This window comes from Glycine soja, chromosome 7 (assembly GCF_004193775.1).
Source record: "Glycine soja cultivar W05 chromosome 7, ASM419377v2, whole genome shotgun sequence".
Taxonomy (NCBI): domain Eukaryota; kingdom Viridiplantae; phylum Streptophyta; class Magnoliopsida; order Fabales; family Fabaceae; genus Glycine; species Glycine soja.
The window spans coordinates 2,340,708-2,352,867 of record NC_041008.1 but is presented as its reverse complement, the minus strand read 5'-3'; the positions used below and the strand labels follow the sequence as shown (position 1 = coordinate 2,352,867).

The 12,160-nt window shown below is 31.9% G+C and overlaps 1 protein-coding gene and 1 pseudogene across 1 annotated transcript; both read left to right on the top strand.

Annotated features, from left to right (window-relative positions):
* The first annotated feature begins 764 nt into the window (after positions 1 to 764).
* On the top strand, positions 765 to 3,243 carry LOC114419397 (annotated as a pseudogene).
* A 910-nt stretch (positions 3,244 to 4,153) lies between these two features.
* Positions 4,154 to 8,443, top strand: LOC114418091 (haloalkane dehalogenase 2-like). The gene is made up of 11 exons (XM_028383256.1): positions 4,154 to 4,509; positions 4,687 to 4,762; positions 4,874 to 4,959; positions 5,292 to 5,385; positions 5,473 to 5,549; positions 5,756 to 5,883; positions 6,544 to 6,615; positions 7,130 to 7,200; positions 7,483 to 7,558; positions 7,964 to 8,107; positions 8,197 to 8,443. The coding sequence occupies exons 1-11, from the start codon at positions 4,249 to 4,251 to the stop codon at positions 8,234 to 8,236; spliced, it is 1,125 nt and encodes a 374-aa protein (XP_028239057.1). The 5' UTR covers positions 4,154 to 4,248; the 3' UTR covers positions 8,237 to 8,443.
* Positions 8,444 to 12,160: the final 3,717 nt, after the last annotated feature.

The window sequence follows — 12,160 nt, the reverse complement described above, 5'->3', positions numbered from 1 at the left end:
ACATTGGCACTTTTTTTTATCCCTTACTAATTTGATGTATGTTCTTTTTAGAAGAGAATATATATACCTCGTAGTTGTCGATTGGTCTATCAGTTGCCCTTGCATGTTTACTTAACGTATTTCCATCAATATTTTTAAAAATTGAATTGAAATTCGAATTGACCAAATTTCTGAATCATACTTCAGAATTTTTTTCAACTTTCAAGTTTATAAATTCACTAGATAGAAATTAAAGAGCAATACATACCGAGTTACAGTTGACTGATTGAACCGCATGGCCGGGTGGTGTTTTAAAAACATCAATTTATACTGAGGGGATTAAAATGTTTTTTAAGAAAAAAGTATCCATTTTTTATATCTGTAAATCAGTTTGATTTTAAATTGTTTAATTCAATAAATTTCATTTTGAACCTGTTTGGAGGGGATCTTTTTGTTTTTGTTAGAAATAATGAATAAATTCTTCCTTTTTTCCATCTACCCATTTTTAAATTTTTAAATATAATACATTTTATTGAATTATTTAAATAAGTATTTATCATGAAATTGGGAGATATATGAAAATAATACATTCATATTTAATTTATTTTTTAAAGAAGTAAAAATATTATTTTTCAAACATTAATCTATCCCAAACATGACTTCATGATTTATTCCGTAATTCGTATGCTAATGCATAAGCATATATTTATCATATAATATATAGTCCAAAAATATTTTTGCCTAGAAAACCGTTGGTGGAATCAGTTCTTACTTGTTTGATTAGAAGTATTGCTATATTGTCTTGTTGGATTGAAGTAGAATCATGAAAGAACAGATACTGAATGGATCGTTGTCGCATTGATCTTACATACAGTCTTCAGTTACAATACAACTTTGTTGGTACAGAACATGTTCTCAATGTTATGTTTGTCAATTCCTTTGTCTTTTTCACTTGCAACCTTGACACTTTCACTTTCTTGGTTCCCCAAGAGAATGATTTCACACTGCTTTGGAGAATCTCCAATCTCTTTGCTTGAAAAGTGCAAGTCCATGTACCAGCTAAAGCAAATTCACTCCCACACCATCAAAATGGGTCTCTCTTCAGACCCTTTATTTCGAAATAGAGTTATAGCCTTCTGTTGTGCCCATGAATCAGGGAATATGAACTATGCCCATCAGGTGTTTGACACAATCCCGCACCCAAGTATGTTCATTTGGAATACCATGATCAAGGGGTATTCTAAGATCAGCCATCCTGAGAATGGAGTTTCCATGTATCTACTAATGCTGACTAGCAACATCAAGCCTGACCGTTTTACATTTCCGTTCTTGTTGAAGGGATTTACCAGAGATATGGCTTTGCAGCATGGGAAAGAGTTACTTAACCATGCAGTGAAGCATGGATTTGATTCTAATTTGTTTGTTCAAAAGGCCTTCATACATATGTTTTCCTTGTGTGGGATTGTGGATTTGGCTCACAAGGTTTTTGATATGGGTGATGCATGTGAAGTAGTTACCTGGAATATAATGCTATCTGGGTATAACAGAGTTAAGCAATTTAAGATATCAAAGATGCTTTTTATTGAAATGGAAAAGAGAGGGGTGCCACCAATTCGGTCACTCTAGTTTTGGTGCTTTCTGCATGCTCCAAATTGAAGGACTTAGAATGGGGCAAGCACATTTTTAAGTATATCAATGGGGGTATTGTTGAACGTAATCTCATATTGGAAAATGTTTAAATTGATATGTTTGCAGCCTGTGGAGAAATGGATGAAGCACAAGGTGTTTTTGACAATATGTAGACTCGAGATGTGATTTCTTAGACTTCCATTGTTACTGGGTTTGCCAATATAGGTCAAATTGATTTAGCTCGGAAGTATTTTGATCAAATGCCTGAGAGATTATGTTTCCTGGACTGCTATGATTGATGGCTACCTTAGAATGAACCATTTCATAGGGGTTTTGGCACTTTTCCGTGAGATGCAAATGTCAAATGTGAAACCTGATGAGTTCACCATGGTTAGCATTCTAATAGCATGTGCACTTCTGGGAGCACTTGAACTAGGGGAGTGGGTAAAGACTTACATTGACAAAAATAGTAATAAAAATGATGGTTTTGTTGGGAATGCTCTAATAGACATGTACTTTAAATGTGGGAATGTCAGGAAAGCAAAAAAAGTATTCAAGGAAATGTATCAGAAAGACAAATTTACCTGGACAACAATGATAGTTGGCCTTGCCATCAATGGCCATGGTGAAGAAGCTCTTGCCATGTTTTCAAATATGATAGAAGCTTCAGTTACACCAGATGAGATAACCTATATTGGTGTCCTATGTGCATGCATGGTAGACAAAGGAAAAAGTTTTTTCACTAACATGACCATGCAACATGGAATTAAGCCTACTGTGACACATTATGGATGCATGGTTGATCTCCTTGGTTGTGTTGGGCGTTTAGAAGAAGCCCTTGAAGTCATTGTGAATATGCCTGTAAAACCAAATTCAATTGTTTGGGGATCACCTCTTGGTGCTTGTAGAGTTCACAAAAATGTGCAACTAGCAGAAATGGCAGCTAAACAAATTCTTGAGTTAGAAGCCTGAAAATGGAGCTGTTTATGTCTTGTTATGTAATATATATGCAGCCTCCAAGAAATGGGAAAACTTGCGTTAGGTCAGGAAATTGATGATGGAGAGGGGAATTAAGAAAACACCAGGTTGCAGTTTGATGGAACTGAATGGCAATGTTTATGAATTTGTTGCTGGGGACCAGTCACATCCTCAATCTAAAGAGATATATGCAAAGTTAGAAAACATGATGCAAGGCTTGATAAAAGCAGGGTACTCACCTGATACATCAGAGGTTTTCCTTGATCTAGGGGAAGAGGATAAGAAGACTGCACTTTACCAGCACAGCGAGAAGTTGGCTATTGCCTATGCTCTTATTAGTTCAGGGCCTGGAGTTACCATAAGAATAGTGAAGAACCTTAGAATGTGTGTGGATTGTCACCATATGGCAAAGCTTGTGTCACAAGCTTACAATAGGGAACTAATAGTTAAGGATAAAACCAGATTCCATCATTTCAGGCATGGTTCATGTTCATGTAATAATTTCTGGTAAACATTTTAACAAGTAAGAAGATCCAGAAGAGTAGCTAGAAGCCTACATGTAGCAAAGTTCTAACTTTAACTTTGAAATGTAATGTATATTCTATATTTCTGTGCTTAGGCAAGTCATATGCCAATTTTGATCCTCATTCAAATCATAGGAACTAGACATCGAGCCACACATTGTGTTGGCAAATATATTGACTGTCATAATTAAATTACTTGCTAAACATGATCTAATATATAATAAAATTAACAGTGCTAACAATTTCCAACCATAAGCTGCATTGCACACGTCTGGTAATAGTAGAGTTATGACACACCTTAACTACAACGAAGGATAAAAATGTTTGCTCTATGAAGCAAATTAAAAGGGAAAAAAACTGGTCAGATTATTACACTTGCTTATGCCAACTGATGTATGAAATGGGATGCAAAAAGCACAATGCACAAAGAACACGTGCTAATCTTGACGGAGCTGATCTATATAAAAACAATAACCGAGGTCTGAGGTTTCACTGCCAAGTTTGAAGGGCTTTGATCTGAAAGAAACTAATGTACATAATCAAGTCGTTACACTTTCGGGGTACATGCCATTTAAAGAAACAAAAGTAATTACTTTACCCTTCCCCTAACCAATTGTTAAGGAATTTTGTTCAAAATAAGAATTTTAGATTTAAAAATAATTACATTACATTGTAACAATGGTATACAAATTATATAATATTTTATATTGAAAGAAAAAAATGTTTCATATTTTATTTTTCATTCAAACAATTGCACTAAATTGAAATTTTCTCTGCTTATTGCTTCCTTCGCGCATCCCAGCAAAGGGTAAATGTTTGTTATTAAGACTTCCTAATCCTAATCCAGTTTATAGCCGTAGAATTGTGGAGCAGAGAGAGCCATATTTTTTTAAATTAAATTATTAAAAAAAGGACGGAGACAAGATTTCTAATTAGTAGTTACACTATATGCCACATCTTAGGTGAAAACATATGAGGACTACGTTGAAGTGGGGACATCAACCGCAACTTATGAAGCAACCAATAAAAAAAATAAGTGGCTAGAATTTGTTGGTTATGTTCACCTTGAACCGTTGAAGCTCTTCTTTTGCCTTGCAACAATTTCAAGTAACCTCTGCCACTGATCACAAACCCAGTAATGGTTTTTTCTGCTGTGTTCACTCCCACTCTCAACCTTGCCATTTCATCCAGCACATACTGTTGTAGAAGAAGAACATCATCTACCACAAGAAGAGTTGTTACAGTGAGAGCTAGCTCCACAGAGAAGGATGAATCCAAGGACAAAGATGCTTCAGCATTCAACCCTTTTGGGTTTGTCACTGACAACCCTTCTAGCCGAAATGCCATTCAACTGCCTGAAAACCCTGCTGAGGATGGCAACGTCGGCCAAATGCTATATGTACTAATCTTTCTTTCCTTTCCTCCTTCTAGCTTCTAGTTCCTTTTAATTAAGTTTTGATATTGAAGACTTTATGTTATTTATGCATGACAAGACATTTGTTTCTCCAACTATTTATGTTGTAGTGATGATAGTTCTCCTTTAGTGGGAAAGTAGTAATAGTTTTTGTGTTGCTAGAGGATAGAAGACAAGGGCAAGGAATATGGGTCATATGTTAAATCTGGCAAGTTAAGATGGTTTGTGAGAGAAACTGGTATTATTTATTTCCTTGCTGAGGAATCGGTTTCTAATTTTCATTTTTCAATTTTAAGAAATGTTTGGAAAATACATGCTTTTGGTTGTTTTTTCTTGTCCTAATTTGCAGGGTCAGCAAATGGCAGAAGAGGAACAATTGTCTTCCTTCATGGGGCCCCAACGCAATCTTTTAGCTACCGAGTTGTTATGTCTCAGGTTATCATGCTATCTATGTGATATACTTCTATTTTGTACACAACATAGGTAAAGATAAACAGAAAATTGAAAAAGAAGGACATGAGAGAAAGAGTCATACCCAATCTAAACATGATCTTCTGAGGTGAATAAATGATTTTGACTGTTTGATAACTACTACTAGATCATCAGCAGGCTAAAATATGTTTCTCTAATGGATCCTTGAACATTTTTTGTTCTGGATTTCTTTTTTGTCATTTGACCTACATTACATGTTTTTCAGTATCTTATGATTAATACTATTTAAATTTTCTGTGGTTATTATTTATTTTAATTTCCCTCCTCTTAAACAGTTGTCGGATGCAGGGTTCCACTGCTTTGCACCAGACTGGATAGGATTTGGTTTCAGTGACAAACCACAACCAGGATATGGTTTTAATTACACAGGTTTCATAATCAAAACATCTTATATCTTGAGGAATTTTTACTGCAGAAACCTCATACTCATAAATGCTTTTCTTTCATTTCTCATAGAAAAGGAGTTCCATGATGCATTGGATAAGCTGCTTGAGGTGCTGGGGGTCAAATCTCCTTTTTTCCTAGTTGTTCAGGTACCTAAAGAATGAATAATAGAAACAGTGTTTAGTAGCATTTCTTGCATTAAAAATTCATTGAAACGAGGTGAATAATGTATACATTTACATATTCAACACTGGGATGTGCCTCTTAGAAATAAATGTAAATTGTAGTTTTATTTAAGTTTTGTGAACTCCTCACTAAATACTGTGTCTGACATATGGTCACACTTCTCCTTAAGGGATTTCTTGTAGGCTCATATGGACTAACTTGGGCCCTGAAGAACTCAAGCAAGATATCAAAGCTGGCTATACTAAACAGTCCACTAACAGATTCATCTCCCATTCCTGGACTTTTTCAGAAGCTAAGGTTTCCATCTTACAGTACCAATGAATGCATAACTAAATTTCTAGGCTAAATCTATACTCTAGTTTCCTAGATTTGTCTCTTGATTTCAATCACTTGAAGGCTATGGACAAGCACTGTGTTCACATTGAGATTGTAAATGGCAATTTTCTTGAAGATCATAACATGGCTCCAGTAACTGAATATTTCTTCAACTAATGAACACCCTCATTCCTATTCCATTGAAATTGACTATAAAAGTCCTAACTGAATTCCTAAATAGATCTATCACCTTTTGCCACTCCTCTGGAATCATGTACTGTTGTACTCTCTTAATGACGAGAGACAAAATTATAAGGCTATGTTTTAGGTTACTGTTGAAATTTCATTGGAGGATGCTCAATGTACTTTTGGAGAAGGAACTCCTTTGAATTTTTTTTTCTCTCAACATACTTTTGGAATGGTGAGAACAGTACCCCAAACTGCACTAAGAATGTTATGTGACATTTTTCAGCAATGAATTTTTAGTGGCCGAATGATGCATGTCTGGCCATAAATTAAGTTCTACATACATGTCACAGCACAGCTTAATTTAATGTTGCTTTTGTCTTATACAATATGTTGGCTGTTTTATCTTGATTTTTATACTATATTAACTACTTTGATGTCATTTCTTTTTTCTAGAATTCCTCTATATGGTGAATTTACAAGCCAGAATGCTATTATTGCTGAGCGGTTTATTGAAGGAGGTAGCCCGTATGTATCCAAAAATTGTACATGACTATTGGCCGGTAATTTTATAAATTGCAGTTCTAAACTGCAACTTATTATATCATTTTCAAAGCGCTGAAAATATCTTGTATAGCTTTGCACAGATTGAAAGTAAACAATTTAATTAGCTTAGGAATATAAACTAACAACTTTGCATCTCTATCTAGCCCTTCCTCTAACTTGCTTTATAAGTATATTGCTCCTATACGGCTATACTATAAATCAAGGAATGTTCATACTAGGTTTCAGCACCACCTTAAGCAATAAGGTTAGACTTATGCAAACGTCCTGGTCCTTCCTTTAATGCATTGCTCAAAGACATGGAAGTGATATTACAATTTTAGTGCATGGAGCGTACAGCATACACGATCATTGTTGTTTTCAATGACTCGCTGGAATAAACAATTTTTCTTGTTAAAGCATTGAAATATGAATTAAGATAGTTCCTCAAATTATAATTTTATAAGGTGTTTGCTCTTATAGATGCATTATTTTGCAGTTACGTTCTGAAAAATGAAAAGGCTGACGTGTACCGGCTACCTTATTTGGCAAGCAGTGGACCTGGATTTGGTTAGTGACTTCCCTTTGGTGGCTTGAATTTTCTGCTTGTAATACAATTTAAAAAAATGTGATAAAACTTATATATGCTATATGGAAGTAGTGAAGAAAAATTACTTTGTGCTAGGTGCACATTGATGTCAATGAAAAATTATTATACCTGATATATTCAGCTTAGTCACTAGAAAATTCATAGTTTATTCACGATAAATTAATTTATGTATTCAATACGGGTAAAACTAATTTTTCCGAATTAGTGTTAGTAATAATCAAACTTCTGATGTTGGGTTTCAGCTCTACTTGAAGCTGCAAGAAAAGCTAACTTCAAAGGTACTTTCAGTGAAATATCAGCAGGATTTACAACTGAGAGGTATATTTATTGAATTTGATCCCTCAAGAATTCATGCTTTATTATTATTACTATTTTGGAATTGATAAGTTATTCTTGATAGAGAAGACTGGGGAACACAACATCTAAATGGCAATAGTAACCCTCACACAAGGATAAAGTTTACTGTTTGACAGTTACATGTTGGGAAATTGTTATATTTTTAATGTGACATATATAGTACATTATTGATTTCACTCCTCTAAAATTAGTAGGGTAAAATAACTAATCTTAGTCGTTGATGATAAAATCAACTATTGATATTTCAACATATTCATGACTTGTTTTTTAGGTGAATGTAATTCCAATTTGTGGGAAGGGGATGTAAAATCAAAATCCTACCCTGAACCTATAGTGATAACATAAGTTTTGTAATTTGTATTACAGATGGGATAAACCAATGCTACTTGCTTGGGGATTATCAGACAAGTACTTGCCCCAGTCTGTGGCAGAGCAGTTTCAGAAAGGAAATCCAGCACAAATCCAGCTTAAATTGATAGAAGGAGCTGGTCATATGCCACAAGAGGACTGGTAAGTAACTTTAGTTAACATAGGATTTCAGTGAATAGTAAAATGATTTGTTCAACCTCTTAAGAATATACCCTTTGTACTTTTGACAGGCCTGAGAAAGTTGTTGATGCTTTCAGAATGTTCTTCTGATTTCAACAACTAATTGACCCTGCAGGCATCCAAGTGCTTTATTTCATTGGAAGGGCATTCTTGAGTTTTTCCTTAATTAAATTGTAAATTTAGTATGCCTTAATTTTTCTTTTCTTTTAATGATGGTCAACAAATAAAATTATAGCTTTCTTGAAATGAATTTGTCCTCCCTTTCCTAATAAAAAATTAAATAAGCCGTTAGATCGAGAACTTTAGTAGAAATAACCACTAATGTTGTCTTTTATTCCTTTGAAAAAATGTAGAGACAAACACAAGTTTTGAAAAATTGTGGAGGATGCCACTCTTCTTTTTATTTCATTAAACATCGTACCATCCATTTCTACACACTACACTTCAACATCAGGGGTATTCGGAACCTGTCAAAAATAAGTTCGGATAGAGCCAAGTTAGTGAAACGGGATAGGTCGTACACACTAAACACTCCTAGTTTTACCAAGATTCTTTGATGGGTTAAAATTATGACAAAAAGACATTATAAAAATATAATTGCTTAACTGGTATGTCTCATATTCTTTATCCCTTGATATGGTAAGAAAGCGAAATATAGTTGCTTAATTATATGTCTCATATTCTTTGTCTTGATGTAGTAAGAAAGTGAAACAGGACAAGTCATAGACACCCCTAATTAACAAAACAAGATTCTAAGAAACAATGTAGTAATATATATAGCCATGGGAGCACTTTTTGCATTTCCATCAAAGAATCAGAAGTCATGAAACGTTTGGTTGCAAACAGATGGTTGCGAATGAGACAAGAGTTTAATGAAAGAAAAGTTGCACGAGAAAATAAATAAAAGGTGAGTTAATTTTTCTTTCACTTTCGTACTACATCATGCGATAAAGAACATGAGACGTACGTACCAATTAAGCAATTACAATTTTATATAGTTTTTTTTATAATTTTAACCTATTAATCAATGAACACTGGTTACCCATAAATTTTTTTATATAATAAATTAATAAGAAATCACAATAATGACTTTAAACATAATTATTATAAAAATCAATAAATTTATTTTACATATTAAATTGTGATTGGATGTGATGATATATATAAAAAAAAACTTTTATATTACCAGTGCATGTATCATTTATTCTATATATATCCCTACATGTCAAAGTTTTTTATGTTAATTATTAATTTGTTAATTTTTATTAATAAAGAATATTGAACCCAAATTTTTTTTCTCTTTTTCTTTATCCTTAATCACTCAATCAACATAATATCTCCCTCCACAAGCCAAAGTGTTCATCAAAAGACATCATAAGAAAAAGAGCTGATCTATGAATCCAATGAAAAGCTTTTGGAAAAGATAGTAAAATGAGAAGAAGAACTACTTAAAAATAGTGTGCGTAAGTGGGTTATTATATTAAAGATTATCTTATGATTCTACAAATCGCTTTCACCGTAACTTTTTTGTTTGTATTATTATTTGGAAATTTGTTAGAATTTTAATCTTAATTATGCGACAGTATATATTTTACATTTATTCTCTTTTTGTTTCGAGGATACAATTTGTTTTCAAATTGGAAAGAAGGTCTCCTTGGCTCGACCTCGTTATAATGTACTTTCTAAATAATTTTAGTATGATTACACACACAAATTGTGGACTTTCTAATTATAAATTAAACACATTTTCGGTGAAACATATTACTCCATCTTGCAGTAGTAACTGAACCTGCTGTAGAACAAGAGCAATAATATATAGACACTTTTATATATCAAATATTTCATCAACGGTTATTATTGAGTTCAACTCTTCTAAAATATAATGATGCAATGTTTGGTAAAATAACACATTTAGTGGTTCATGTAAACCTTAAATCATAGAGCTTATCACACTTGATCCATTCTTTTTACGCATCACATTGCCTTTGTTTCATTTACTATCCATGTTATTTTCATTCCATAATTTTATAGCATAATAACAAAAAAGGTATTTTGATTTTAAAAAAACATATAACAGGAAAGATAATGTGAAAAATGTTTTAATGAAACAACTCATCTCCTTAAAGCAATTCAAATGTAAAGTTTGTGCATGTATTTTTTAAGTCATATTTTTTAATGTCTCTGACCATTCATTTTTGGTCAATTTATGCTTTTAGTTTCTCAAAAATAACTTTGACCATCCTCATAAATTTTCTATAAAACGTTTTTAGTCCCTGCTCTAAAAGGTAGTAGAAAATAATCTTGGCTCGTATGAAAATTGGTAACCAATCCATTGTATTGTATATTGGTAAATCTTGTAGTGCACAGAATACCTCTACAAATATATGATTTGTTGAAGTCAATTGCTCTCTATGTTACTTTATATTTTCAATTATTTTGACTAAAATAATTAATGAAACAATTTTTTTAAAGAAAGGTTCTTTTTTTAGGGAAATTAAAGAAAAGTTCTAGTCGCTGAAATTTATAAATATTTAGTTGTTCATTTCGTATTTATCTGCTGAACATATTATCGATTTTTAATTTGGACGGTTATCATTGAAGTCAAATGAACCGTAATTACACTTTGATGATCACGTTTGAAAAGATATATCACCTTAATCACCCAAAGTTACATCATTATCACGCAGGAAATTGAAGTTGAAGCTTATGCTTACGTGCTTAATTTGACATGCCTTTTAAGAGGGAAAAAGAAATGGTATGATTAAGGTAGGGGAGTTAATGAAAATTAATGAGTATTGAATATACTATGTTGAATATTTTTACAGTAATTATCATGCCTTTAAATGATTTATTTATTTCTCATATAATAACAATTTTTTAATGATTTTTTTATTGTTTCGTTAACTAATCTTTTTAGATTGCAGTTACTAATATTTTTCTCTATTTCATTTATCATTTATTTTGAAGAAAAAACTATTTTTTATTTATCTATTATTTTAAAAGTTTAAGATAATATTAATTTTACTTTCTCATTAAAACGTATCAAGAAAAACAGAGAAACAACATTGTAGAAGCAATTAAAAGGGTTTTTTTTGTCAGTAATTAAAAGGGGTTAATCAATGCTAAATCACAATTCAAAATATATAATGACGATTGAGCACAAGATTAAACTTAAAGAATTATCATTGAATACTCATAGATTGAAAATAATTTTTATTTAAGAGAAAGACTATTATATCAAAGAGACTCACATCTAAGAGAAAAATTATTAATTGTTGAAATATAAGTATGAGATAAAATTTTGGATAAAAAAAAGATTAAATATCATATAACTAAAAATAAAACTTATAAACATAAGTCTTAAGATTTTAGATTAAGATATGATATAAAACTCATGAGATCGTTTTAGGTTCATTGATTTAAATCTTTCCTGTGTTTATTTTCTTGATTTTCTAACTATTGGAAAATATATTTGTATTTAGTGTTTGACTTTTTTTTAATAAAATAAAGGATACAATTTTTTAAAGATCTTACTTGGTTGTATCTTTTCTCTTGTTTTGATAAAAGATAAATGATTTTGTAAGTTTTATTATATATTTATATATTTTTATTCTTTCTTTATAAATCAAACTAAAAAGAGAAAAGAATATTTGTGGTTTAATTTCTAAGATGAAATCAAATAAGAGAATAAATAACTCTTTTATTTTTTTTCTTCATTTTCTTTACTTCCAATAATGTTATATTCCTTTTTTGCTAGTATAAGATACCAAAAATAAAGCGAAAACGATTGAGGTAGGAAGGAAAAAAAAAAAAAAGAGGCATATAAGTGATTAAATAGTAAATACAATAACTAGCAATCAATGAGAAGATGACAAGCTTGGGTGCATGGGGTTCAATAATGTACATGGCCTTGAAACTCTATGTGATACCAGATCAACGGTCTACAGTTACTCTGCACAGCAGGAACAATTGAAGGTCCAAACATGTGATAAAACAAAAATGTATCTGCCACAC

What these genes read in the sequence shown, in the direction of transcription:
- LOC114418091 (XM_028383256.1), top strand. Translation starts at nt 4,249, where the DNA reads ATGGTTTTTTCTGCTGTGTTCACTCCCACTCTCAACCTTGCCATTTCA. An exon ending in ACGTCGGCCAAATGCTATAT is followed by an intron (nt 4,510 to 4,686) that starts GTACTAATCTTT and finishes TTGTGTTGCTAG; the next exon opens with AGGATAGAAGACAAGGGCAA. An exon ending in ACCGAGTTGTTATGTCTCAG is followed by an intron (nt 4,960 to 5,291) that starts GTTATCATGCTA and finishes CCTCTTAAACAG; the next exon opens with TTGTCGGATGCAGGGTTCCA.